The sequence below is a fragment of the Musca domestica genome, unplaced genomic scaffold, assembly GCF_030504385.1.
Source record: "Musca domestica strain aabys unplaced genomic scaffold, Musca_domestica.polishedcontigs.V.1.1 12, whole genome shotgun sequence".
NCBI classification, from domain to species: domain Eukaryota; kingdom Metazoa; phylum Arthropoda; class Insecta; order Diptera; family Muscidae; genus Musca; species Musca domestica.
Window position 1 is genome coordinate 1,981,030 of NW_026712155.1, and position 13,443 is coordinate 1,994,472.

Below are 13,443 nucleotides of genomic sequence, written 5' to 3' on the forward strand. Positions count from 1 at the left end.
GATACCCAAAATTGATATTCAAAGAAAATGACTGAAAAAGAAATAACTTATTTTTATTGCATAACATTTACTTGTAAAGCGCTTATCTTCGCCGGCAAAACCAAGTAGACAGACGGACGGACGGACGGATTCATTGTGATTCATTTGGAATGTAAAGTGGTTTAATGGAATATTTAACTGATACCTGATAATTCAGATATTTTACCCAAATTATCGTGGTTTTGTTTTTAATGGGGTTAAATCGAGAATAAAAATGGATACAAAGGCGACTATAATTTTGAAATTTTGCCGTTATCCTTTTGAAACCCAGCTATAGAGAGACGACTTACGGCAATTGTATCTATGAGAACAAGTTTATGAAATTTTAATATTTGTATATCACTCATTTGTGCTAATTCTATCTCAAATATCTCAATGATTGTCAAGTATTTAATTTACTAACAAATTTACGAAGTTCATTTCACCATAATGAGTGGAAAAACTGCTTCAAGATATTGGAACACATATGTGTCAGAGTCCTAATATAAATATGACTGTATCATAATATAGTTATGGGATTTATATAGCTATCTTCACATAAAGTGAAATTTATATTCTCTTAGAAATATCTTATAGCATACTTTTGTCATGGATAATATAGCAACGAAATGCTTTAGAAGTAGGGAATGGTATTTGATAAACAAAATACTTTACATCAATCTTTTCCTGAAAATTTACTACTTCAAAATAGCAATAGGTTTACACTTTGCTTTTCATCCATGCTATTTATAATCCATTAATATGTTTTCCAAGAGTATTGTCGATAAATCGTTACCGAAATTAGGACCCAAATTATCTTATTGAAATGAATTTGTATATGTCAACTGTAGGCAGTTCTAATTGAAAATGTTAGTTAAATTCGACATCAGCTGTTTTTATCAACTGAAAAAATTTTTGAACGATTTTTTCGATTTCGAATGCAAGAGTTTGGACCAATTATTCCACCGAACTTTAGAGAAACTTTCATCGATAATATAGAATATAGTCAGTACTCATTGTTATCCATTCCACATTACATTAAGATCGCCTGAAATAAAAGCATTTTTCAAATATCCAACAAGAATACATTTCGCTCCCCAATGCTCTTTATCACGCTGCGTTTGCTCCGTCGATAATGCTAACAACAATAATAACAATTTTTAATGTAATTTTTGCTTTTCGTTTGAAGATCATAAATAAATCTTTATTAACTTTTTTACAATTTGATTGTTATGTTTTTTTATTATAAAAAAATTAAATTATGAATAAGCAAAAATAATGCTCAATAATTGTAATAATAAATAATATAATAATTTGATATTAAAGTGACAAAAAAAGAAAACAGAGCAAGAAATTTCAATTTAATTAGACTTTATACCACGAAATAAATACAAAAATACAGTTAGCGCAGCTGCAATATTTGCCGGCCTATCTTGCACGTTTGAAAAGAAAAGTACATAAGGCAAACTTTAGAAAGTATATTAATGTGACCAAAATTTAATGTTTATCCTCTAATTATTGCCATAATTGTTTTATAGTTTTTCATTCATTTCACATTGCATCATCATACACACCATGAGGTACTATTCTATCAAGTGTACATACGTATGTATGTGTGGTAATTAACCTCTCTTTTTTAACAATATGAAGTATGTTACAGAATTTCAATTTACAAATTGCTAGACAGTTTACAGTAATTTGTTGACTTTCATATCAATAAATATGTATGTATAAGGCGCTATATATACATATACAGTAGTAGTTTCATCTTATTCCGTTAAGCAGCACAAGTTTTCACATATACAATTATAATAATATAGATATTATCCGATTAGTTTTTGTTTTCAGATCTAGAACAACCAACTCTCAGCAACTCACAACTTCTTGGCAAGGCGAGCTTTCGTTATGTCCATTAAGGAAGTTTGGATCAAAGTACTAAAGCTGATAGCACTGTGGGAAATTTGGAAAGAACTTTGGGCATCAATCCCATATCTCGGGTTCCACGTGCAGCCAGCAGCCATTTGATAAATCATTTAAATACAATATATTTTGTTGATATTTCTAGATTTGTTTTATACAATGGAAAACGGACAATCAGGTTTGTTGCAGTGTTGGCGGAGTTGGTTGTTTCTCATCTGAAGTTGCATCATTGGGGATAGAATTAGTAGGGGTTGTAGTAGTTATAATATTGTTATTGGTGGTAGTGGTAGAAGATGAACAACTAGCATCGGCAATAAGTAAGCTATTGAAAGTGGTATTGATTTGCACCTCATCGTATTTCTTGTCAGCCTCCTCAGCAAGGAAACGTGCTTCCTTCAATTGATTCTCAAGAGCGTCCATGCGTTCTTCATCGGCAAGGGCGCGGTTCTCAAGGATCTTGCGAGCACTGCTCGGTGATTCGTTTAAGCGTTGCAGATAGAAGACATCCAAGATTATAAAGTGAAGTATTTTGCAATCAGATTCCGTTTATCCGCACGATCGTTTATTCATCGACCACATTTGCAACACACAGACAGAGGACAGAGGAAGTTGTGTAGTGGTGGTGCAGTCGACATAACAAGAAAGTGCCGAAGAATCACATGTGAGGGTAGTACAAAATACGCAAGACACACAGAGACATATCACGCGTAGGGATACAAACGATGTTTTTTTATTTTGGATTTAGATTGGTTGCCGTAGTAATTTCCGATCCAGGCGGTTGTCGTCATTGTTACAAGTTGTAGGTACATAATCCATAATTTTTGGTTGGTTGGTTGGTGATATTATTAAGAAGAAATAAGAAAGATATATTTACTTAAACAATTACGATGCAATTGCATTTTCAAAGCCACAATCCAAATGCATGCGACCGAAATCATGGTTAACTGATCTGTTGCATCATTGTGTCTTTGAGAATGAATAACAATTTGCCACACACACTATTTGTTGTTTGTGCTCAGCTCATTCATACAATCAATCTTATAATACTAGAACTACATACTAGTCGATAGATACAAACATATGTATACAATTAATAATCGATAATAATTTCTACTTAGTTTCTAATCAACCATATTGGAGCAGATATGGCTGTTGGTGTTACCTTTTCCTTGGGGAGCATTGTATTCATAATAACCCAAACAACGTCGTATTCTAACCTCGCAAAACAAGTGAAAATAGAGAAACTCAGACCTAATAACCCTAGTACCCTAATCAAATCGATTATACAATTTGAAGATGTTAGGTTTTTTTGTGGTACCTCTTCATATTTCTTATCCGCTTCTTCGGCAATTAACTTAGCTTGTGCTAATTGGGCTTCCAAAACAGCTACTCTGTCATCTTCCATATTTGTACGATTTTCAAGGGCCTTTCGTATCCTAATATTTTTGAACAACAGATTTTTTTAAATGAATATACTATCTTTGAGAGAGAAAAGAAATCAAATATGCGAAAATAAACCCTTCACCACATATCTATCAAAATTTAAAATTGAATATTAAATTTTAAATAAAATAAACTTATAAAAATAATAAATTATACAAAAATAGTAGATAATAGGTAAAATATTAAACGTCCCAATACAGTTCGCATTGGAATTTGGAATACTAACCGTTCACTTTCATCAGCAGCTTGGGAAGCTTCAGAGAGCTTAGCTGTGGCAGAACCCAAACGTTCTTCGGAACGTTCCAAGTCTTCTTCGAGCAATTGAATGCGACGGTTCAAAGCGGCAACTTCAGATTCAGCCTGAAAATTAACGTTTCCAAGGGAAATTTGATATAAGATACACATACTAATAACATAATAATAATACAATAGAATACAATAGCGCATACAGCATAGTTGGATAAAATAAAACTCAAAGATATGCTCCAAAAATTCACTCTACACAATAGGTATGTAAAACTATCCTGGAAGCCCAATATAAAACTTGTTCACCCCCACCCTATTCTATGAATACAATGCTCTCTCCCTTCCTTCAATAATGGAGAGACCGGTCCTTGATGTATGCACGCGTGGCCCACCTTAATGTAATTTAGTTCCACCATAGGGCTGAAAATAGAAATTTGAACCAAAACTATGCTCTTTCAGATCACTAAAAGTATGCAAGCAAACGTACATTCCTAATTTGTCGATTGTCAATGTCCACCCAATAATAATAATAGGTGGGAATGACATCAACACTGCTGATTATTTCATTACTCAACTCTCTCTCTTTTTGTTGTGAATCACAGTTTTATCCTGGGTACGGTACTCAAATTACTAATTTGACTGATAGCATTTCTTCCCCACTGCCGATTGGTGGCAGTTTATTCACTTTTTCCGTTCTCTTGCTGTGGGGGCTTTTTGAGAGCTGGTGAGACATTACGTCATCGTTATAACTAGAATGTCTGTATGTTTTAGATAACTTCGTACATACATATGTACGTATAAAAACGAATTCATTTGAAAGCAGCCCAACAACCGAATATTGACAATAAAAAGGGAGTGAAGTGGTGTAGTTCGTCCGTCGTCGTCCATCGCTTCACACACTCAAATAACGTTGCCATGGGGCAAATTTTTTGGGACTTTAAAGTTGTGTCTTGAGCTGCCAGTCAGTCAACAGCCAAGCTCTCTGCTGCTGTTGGTGCCGCCGCCGCCACCACCCTAACACAACAATGAAATGCAAACAAATCAAGAACCGAATACTTTATTTGGTGTTTTATCCAGACATACGTACGTAACGTACGTTGATGATCGACGGACGACGACGTCATGTATATTTTCAATCTCGGACTTTTTGTTTTTGTTTCAGCATTTCAATATTTACGTCTACAATTCACTTTTGTCAATGATGAGACTTGTTCATTTGGGAACAACAATGCCACTCCATACTAAGTCTTTTATCATTCATTTAAAAAGGAACAACGACTGCAACAAAAGTTACTATTGAGGTATTCGAGTAGCTATCTCTAGCACTCGGCCACAATATTTGTTTCGTTTAAGACATATAGGTAGGTACTTCTGGAAACTTGGCAAAACTCAGTTGAAGAAGTCAAAGGAAAACGCAATCAAACGTTCAATGGACATGGCTCGTAAAAGCCAAGTTGAAATAATATTTTAATAAAAGACAATAGAAAAAACACCAACCATCGACATTGGCGCTCTCTCCCTCTCTCTCTCTCTCCCTGTTGCTCACGCTTTTCACATACCAAATATACACAGATGAATTCGTTGAATTCGTGCCTCAACTTTTGAGGGAGACAATAATAAACACTGCTGCTATAACATTGAAAATGGAAATTTCTGCCAAGATGATTTGCCGTGAAATTTGAGCTATCCATAAACAACAGTTAATCGGAAACGACGGCATAACAAAAAAGGAGGGGACAACACTCTCCATCGTCATCAATTAAAAGAGACTATCAACAGGCCAAATAAGGAAGAAATATACCGATGAATAAGATAATAGATAGAAAACATTTTGCTTCAATCATTCATGTCGCAATCCAATCGAATCGACGAAAACTGTTCCCCACTCATTCTAAAGAGGAATCACCCTGTTTCACAGGTATAATTTTAAGTTCTCAGAAAACATTATTGAAACACAACAACAAAAACAACAAGAAAATAACGTTGAAGAGTAATAAAACTATGTCATTTCCACTCTCTTGAGTCGTTTTCAACCACGGGCTTGTTTGATAATACAGCTATCCCTTTCTACCATTTGCCCTGAGATAAGCGGAATATTAGTTAACAAAAGGAGCCAGCCACTAACAACGAACGAACGAGCGAACGAATTTTATGTCTGAACAATGTTAGCATTTACATATTATTTTTTCTTGAATTTTTGGAGCATTCTCTATTTTATTAATATTTTTTGTTTTCCAAATATTTCTCTCGACTTACTTCTTCACGTCTAACCACTTCTAGTTGCAAACGCTTGTGGTATTCCTCACACTCATCTTTGTATTTTTCCATTTCTTCTTTGGTCTGACGCATTTTCTTCTTGAGCACATCCAATAAAGTGCCTTGTGGAATGCTGGTCGTCATTTTTGTTTTTTTCTTTCTTTTTCTTTAAGCTTAAAACTTTGTACAATTTACTTTTTTTTGTTTTAATTTATGAAAAGCACCTCAATTTTCCGATTTGTATTTTTTATTCTACTAAAGATTTACGTTAATTGTTGAAGGAAGATAGACTGAGACAACAAATGAGAATATATTTTCTTTTTTCAATGCAAACGATAGGTTGGTTAGTTAAAAACGACCACCGGTTTTTTATCTGTTTCTTCTTCTTCTACAACTTTTTCTTTTAAAGATTTGGCTGTGAATGTGTAACTTGTTAATATTTTAATAATTCCGCTGTTTTCAACGCTTCTCTTCGTTCGTATAACACTTTCTTGTTAAATATTAACAATATTCTTGTTTGAGAAATGAAAAATTCTGTATTTTAATGCTTTTATGCCCACAAAACACTATAACCACACAAAACGAAGCTTACGTCTCGACTTTTTTGCAGCGAATGAGCTCATATGAATTTTTTGAGTGGTGACAAACGATTACGTTGACAAAACCAATCAAATCGTCGGCTTTCGTGAAGAGGTATGAGAGCTGAGAGCCAAAGAGAGAGAGAGAGTTGAGAGAGTAAAAATATGAGTAGTATGGCTATCAGCACACAAAAAGCCTCGCCTAGATTTGTAGAAAAAAACTCAATGGGAGAAAACGGGATAGCTGTATTTCGTAAAACTCTATAAAACCTGTTAATACCGCATAAAAATAAGAATTTTTGTATTATTCGGCCGGAAAATAATCCAATTGAAAATAATCTCATCAGAAGGATACAAGTATGACGTCGTTTCCACTAACATTGGCCTCGATGAAAGCGGTAAGGATAGAACATTCTTATAAGAAAATTGTTTTCTTCCAGCCAAAGAAAGGGAGTGCGTTGAAAAAGAGAGTTCCCAAATAGTATACACTGTAAAAAACACAAAGAACTAACTTGTATGTATCTGCACATTAAGGTCTAACCAACGGTTGGAATTGACTTAAAATTCTGTATGCAAAATTAGTTTGAAATCTAGTTTACATTTAAAGCACCATATAAATAACATATGCCACCTTATTATTTACATATGTATGAAGCTTTACAAACAAATCCATCGATCATTAACCACGAATTTGCAAAGTTAATCATTTGGCTTTGCTTAAAATGATTATAATTCATAACGGCCATATTTGGATGTTTTTTCTATTTTCATGTTTTGAAAATCTACACATAAGCGGCGATTACACATGAGTGGCAATGAAAAGAAATTAAAAGTGAACTCCTCATATGTAGTGTTTTGGAACTAAAACTACTCGCAGATAGACAAATATGTACATACCTACATATATTCGTACGTTTTATGGTGTGCATGAATGAGTAAATTGCAACTAAATATGGGAAATATGGGTAAACGTCATTAGGAAGGTCGTTGACAATACTATTAATGTGGCGACATAGCGCACGTTTTTTCTTCTTTTTTAATAAGTGACTGGGCTGGCTCTATCACTGCCTGTCGAAATTCAGCCATAAAAAGTCATATCCATATTTGTTATTGAAAATGAAATGTTTAATTTATTGTATGAATCAAGAACGCTGCAAATTGTAAAATGCAATATAAAATTCCCAGTGCTTAGATAAAGTGTGAACATGAGTTATTAATTAAAGACAAAATCATTTGCCATCTGAAGAAATATTATTAACATTGCGTAATTCGGACAATTATATCACACACAAACGTAAACCGAATATAATTAAATACATGCACCTATTCTCAAAAAGAACAGGGAAAATAGAATCAACTGATGCAATTGGCTGGGAAGGCCGTTCAGAGATATGTGATGTATCGCCGATCTTACTGTTTGGCAGTTAAATAGCAACCAAAGGGTTTTCCGATGTTACTCTCTTCAATATTGAAGTGAAATGGCAAAAAGGTATTCATACAAACATAACATAAAGTGGGTCATTGTACAAATAATACAAATAATAGATGTGAAAAACGAGTTCAAAGACAAAGGCTAGCAGCCAGCTAGACACACATCCAAGACAAAACGAAGAACAGAAAATTAAATGGCCATGCTAAAAGTGAGAATGTTCAAAGAGAAATTGTCTTTATTTAGCGCACTAACACTACTTAAGCTGCTGGGCCCCGCTAAAAGAAACATTCGGTCGCTCGCTCGTTCGTTCGTTTTTTTCGATATTTCAGAGCAATGAAATTTGCTATACCGGCAAATTATCCATCCACACAACAAAAAATGTGTAGAAAAACTCAGAAAAATATTTGGTTATTTGCTTGTACTCTTTCTTCACACTGCATATAAGCAAGAAATTTGTATGAGGAGTAAACACAGAAGAAAATTCTTTTCAACGCTACGTAATCGCTAGCTAAATACACACAATGCGAGTATGTATATCGAAGATAAGTGTATGAGTGTTCAGCAGTAGAAATAGATGATGTTCACCGTATATTCCAATTAATTAGAACGTACATTTAGATTAATTTGACCGGCTTAGCCTTGATATTCACAAAAAGGGAACGAAAGGAGAAGTGGGAGAGTGATCGTCATTTTGCCGGTCCGAATACGGAATGCTTGCATACGTTTTTAGTTCAAATCTACAGCATAGTTCTCAAAACGAAATAATATAAATATTCCAAAGTAGTATTGTTGACTTGTCCAATGACACATCTGAGTCTATTTGTAACATCTTTATCAATGGAACAAATCGACCATCAATGTGGCGGGCGGATATTTATCCTCCTCATTGTACAATAACAATGCTGCCGAACAATGTTTTGCATTGATTAATTACCCGTTTCAATTGTGTATTCATGATGTTATGCAATTCATTGCGAATTATATTGAATTTCATCATGGTATCGGAGCTGAAAATGGAGCGGCCAAAGGCAAGACCAGGATAGTCGGCACAGCGATTTTTATTGCGTCTGGCTTCTCGTTCAGCCACAATTTCTGCCGCCTCGCTTGTACATCGAAGATTTGCCCATTCTGCGGACTGGACATCGTCGTCGTCAATCGCAATGCCCTCATCGGTAGCTGCCGATGCCAGATCACTGTTGGATGCCGCATTTGAAATGTCGATGTTGGAATCTAGGCAAGCTGAGGCACGTTTAGACTTATCTTTCTTAGATTTTTTGGACTTTTTCTCCTTATTAGTATCGCCAGACGACGTTTTGTCTGCTTTATCACGCTTTGACTTGGCCTTCTTTTCTCTGAGCGGTTGAATTGCGGAAGAAGAGCCTGAGGTAGATGTCTGAACCACACCTTCGTCTAACATGCTACTGTCATCAGTAGGCGTTGGACTGTTACTGCCCATTGATGTTGTGACTGAATCAGTCAACGGCAAATTAAGTGATGCTTTTATGCGCTGCGCCATTTCCGGATCATCTTCTGGGTCATCCGGATAGCTTACCAAGCTGTCATCGTACGATGGATCAATATCAAAGTTGGAGGACGAAGTGGCATGTTGTTGTTTGTCTTCTGCTTGTTCTGATGCACTATCATTATTCTTATAAAGAGCTGCTAATATTTCTTGGACGTTGGGCGGAACGACGGGTCTTCTGGTGCCCGAAAATCTGGGATGATGCTGATGACCCCTTCTCTTAAGCGAGCTAGGAGTCAGTGACGATGACGATGTGGACATGCTACTGTTACTGATTGTAGAACGCGCATCGTCCTCACTTGGCGTTGTAATGGTTGCTGTGGCTGACGAGGCGGAGGAGGAGGACATCATCATGTCACTCCAACTCCAATCACAATCGCTTAAGGCACCTTCCGAATTCTCCTCAGATGTATCTGTCTCCAGTAGGTATTCTCTGTTAATGGAATTGTACCAGGCCTTCAAAGCGGCATTCTCTTCTTCTTCATTACAATAATAAAGCAGTTTATCCAATAAATCCAATTGCTCTTCTATGGAACACCAACGCGACGATATTATGGAATCTTGATCGTTTGTACAATTCTTTAGTTTCTTCGGATTGGCATGGGTGTTTTTCAGTTTTGCTTTGTTACCACCTCCTTTGTGGTGATGGCTGCCAGCTGGATGGTTGTTGGAATTATTGTTGTTGTTGTTCTTTATTACTTTATTATTCGGACTGTTACCTTTGTTAATCTGTATTTCTTTTGGGTTTTTCTTTAATTTTATTTTTTTAATTTTTGTGGCTGCTGCGTCTGATGATGACAGCTGATTCCTATGGTGAGCGAGATGGCAATAAAAAATAAAAGAAGAAAAAGCATAAGAATGTCATCCGAAAGGGGGAGATATACGGACATTCACCGAAAAATGGGCAACGCGAATGATGGAATGTACGTGGAATTGAGATCTCACAAGTGTTGTTATCTTACCGTGAATGTTGCTGTTGTTTATCATAACCGCCACTGGTTAACAGATGGCGGTGAGCGCGTTTTATCTGCTGCTGTAACTTGGAACGTTTGCGATGGTGTTGCTGCTGCTGCTGTTGAGATAATTGCACAGCGTTTCGATCTTTAGTTACGTGGTGATGCGTATTCTCTTGTTGCTTGGGGCGAATTTTGTTTTGCAATGGGCTTTTCGCCGTTTCTGACACAGATGGTCTTCTCTTAATGTCTGTTTGGTTTCTCTTCAGATTGGTGGTCTTCGTTACATTTGCAATTGTCTTTGGTAAGTGTTTTGATTTTCCATACGATACTACTTGCCATTTATTGTTAGAATTTGATTCACTCAGTATTTTCTCCACCATATTAAATTAAGTTTGAACACGATCTGCGCAGATTTTTGGTTGTTCTCAATATAGCTAACTACTTTTGCATTAACGTTCAATAAAAATCAAAACATTTTATTCAAAAAAATTCCTCCGTCAAGTATTTGCTCTAGTTCTAGTTTTTATTAGGAATGCAAAACAGCAATGTCAAGTTGGCTTTTGGCAAATATTCAATGATATTTTTAAATCTGGTGATGATGATGCTGATGCTGCTGGTTATACGCCATTCACCGCACTCACCGAGCAGTAAGACACCGGCGTGTTGTTATAGTTTTATTGATTTGAACGACAGGGAAATTTTTCTAAGTGACGAAGAGAGGCAGTATCACATTCTAATTCTATTGGTGGTGGCGGCGTTATGATTTGGAAGTTTAAAAATAAACTACACGATCATAATTTCTTGCAACGCGTTTGTTTATAACGTTATGTATGAGTCAGAATAAAATGCGAATCAAATCAAATTTGAACCTTCGTCTGCTCTTCCAAACTACACAAACACAGACGCGCAATTTGTACTTCAAATTAAAAACGATGTTTTTTTTGGGAAAACGTACGCTTAATTCTACTTCAAGTATCCGCAATTGTGGTGGCAAAAGAAACGAAAACTTGTTATTTTATTTTTTCACAAAAATAAAAGCAAGTTTTGTTATTTATCTTCCAGAAGCGTTTTCTGTTAATTAAACATTAGCAGTAGGATACGCGATAAGGATTTTTCTTACGGCCGCGTACGTACAAAATATTCCCGATTTATTTCTTATAACATGTTGCGCACTCTTCACTTTCCTTTGGCTATGGCGTTTGGTTTTTTCTATTCATTCAATAGCGAATTGAAATTGGTGGTGGTGGGTGGGTGGTATGGTTGGTTGGACGGACGATATCGCCCTATTGCAACATAGCAGCGTTATGGTGTATGTTAATAGTAGTTGCTTTCCGGCTTTCAGCAAGAGGTTTCACAGTTCATCATTGTTATCATCATCAATGGTTGGTTGACTCGTAAATTACGTCAATACCCCAGTGAAATTCAATTTTGTTCATTCAAATATTATTGAGTGTAATAACTATTTATTTATTAAGGGATTTTTTTGGCTGGATTTGTTTTGTAGTTAGTAAGTAGTTGGAGACCGCTGCCAGTGGGTCGATAGTCCGGTATGTGCTGCGCTGCTATCTCGTGGTATGATGCGGTATATGATTTTCTATATTGCAGCCAACAATGTGCTCCCCCTAACAAAATCTAAACGTCTAAAGTCGTTGCCGTATTCTTGTACTAAGGCAAGAGTGTGTCTGCCGTTCACACACACTCACCCACACCCATACACACGGTCCGTATGTGATTTGAGAAAAGAGCGAAATTGAAAGAAGAGACCAGCAATTTCCCCCACAAGTACGCTCTAATTAACGATCTATGACCATTATACAACCCACACAATCCCCCCAAAGAACACCAACACAACCGTAGGAGAACGCTCTTGCTCGTTTTGTGCTCAAATACTCTCATTGTGTGTTTTTTGGGGTGTTGACCATCCATCATTACGATCATCATCGGCTCATCGGCATTGGTGGCAAGCAGCAAAAGTTTCAGGAAAAATGATTTTTTTGCATATGTATTTGTGTATACATATACGTGTGTGTACACACATAAATATATAATTATTACTCATGGCACGTAATATTTATTTCTGGAGTAAAACAATAGAGGCAATTTACTTGCGTACGACGGCATTTAGCATATGGTACCTATCTATCTATCTATCTATCTTGGAGATCACATAATGTTTATCCAAATATTTGCGCAAATACGCATACATGTGTGAAGGTGAGAGGACTGTGCATTCTTTAACATTTTTCACAAATAGCTTTCCCTCACCTGGCCTTCAAGGTATTTTTCTTTCGTGAGAATGTATTTGTAAAAAATGTTGAAGGCCAAATGGATAGTTTTCCAAGCAAAAATACAAAGCATAATTTTGTTGCTACATATTTGCTGCCGAATGACCTCCAATAGGGATGGAGTTTGTTTCCCTTCTTCTCTCGGTTATTTGATATTCAATTTGTTTCTTTAATCAAATAGATTTTTGTTTTTGTAAAGCTACAAATGCATATACATTATTTTGATTCTGGGCAACACACACACACACACATACATATAATCGGTGAGAGTAAAATTATAATTGTTCTCTGCTTTATAGAATTCCTAGTCAATTCTTCTACAAAAATTGTATATTGTACATGTGAGTTCATTTTCTTAAAAATAGCTTTATTTGAATTTCGACGCAGTTGGCAACACTGACATTTGGCAAAGATGCCGTATCAGTCAGTAATTGCATAATAAACAGATATAAAACGGAAATGAAAGTATTACCCTTGTATTGTGAGTGATTTCGTTTTCTATCAACTAACGCAACGATGCATATCTTTGAGTTTTATTCATATGTGTATAGATATTTATAAATAGCGATAAAGATACATAATATAAAATCTATAATAATTGATATATATAGGTACCGTTGATGATTGATCCATTTCCAGTTGATTGTTTAAAACTTTAATTCTCCACACAATCAACATTTTATTGTTTGTGCAAAAAGAGAAATATTTCTTAGATCACAACCATCAATCACCGTGTGTCCCTTGTCTGAAGTTCATGCACCACATTTTGGCGGGATTCACTCATATT

At 35.7% G+C, this 13,443-nt stretch overlaps 1 protein-coding gene across 26 annotated transcripts in view; it reads right to left on the bottom strand.

Annotated features, from left to right (window-relative positions):
• The window catches only part of LOC101898358 (tropomyosin-2), a 28,959-nt gene that overhangs the window by 10,619 nt on the left and 4,897 nt on the right, over positions 1–13,443 (bottom strand). For 4 of the 26 annotated variants that reach the window (XM_059118059.1, XM_005181027.4, XM_020035891.2 and 1 more), the window contains exons 4-5: positions 3,608–3,741; positions 3,257–3,374 (exon numbers count right to left, since the gene is read on the bottom strand). In XM_059118059.1, the coding sequence (XP_058974042.1) occupies positions 3,257–3,374; positions 3,608–3,741 (252 nt within the window). Of the gene's footprint in view, positions 1–2,286; positions 2,405–3,256; positions 3,375–3,607; positions 3,742–5,883; positions 6,513–8,827; positions 10,224–10,377; positions 12,021–13,443 lie in introns of those variants that run through there. The other 22 variants (XM_020035890.2, XM_005181026.4, XM_011293201.3 and 19 more) reach the window with 18 other exon arrangements.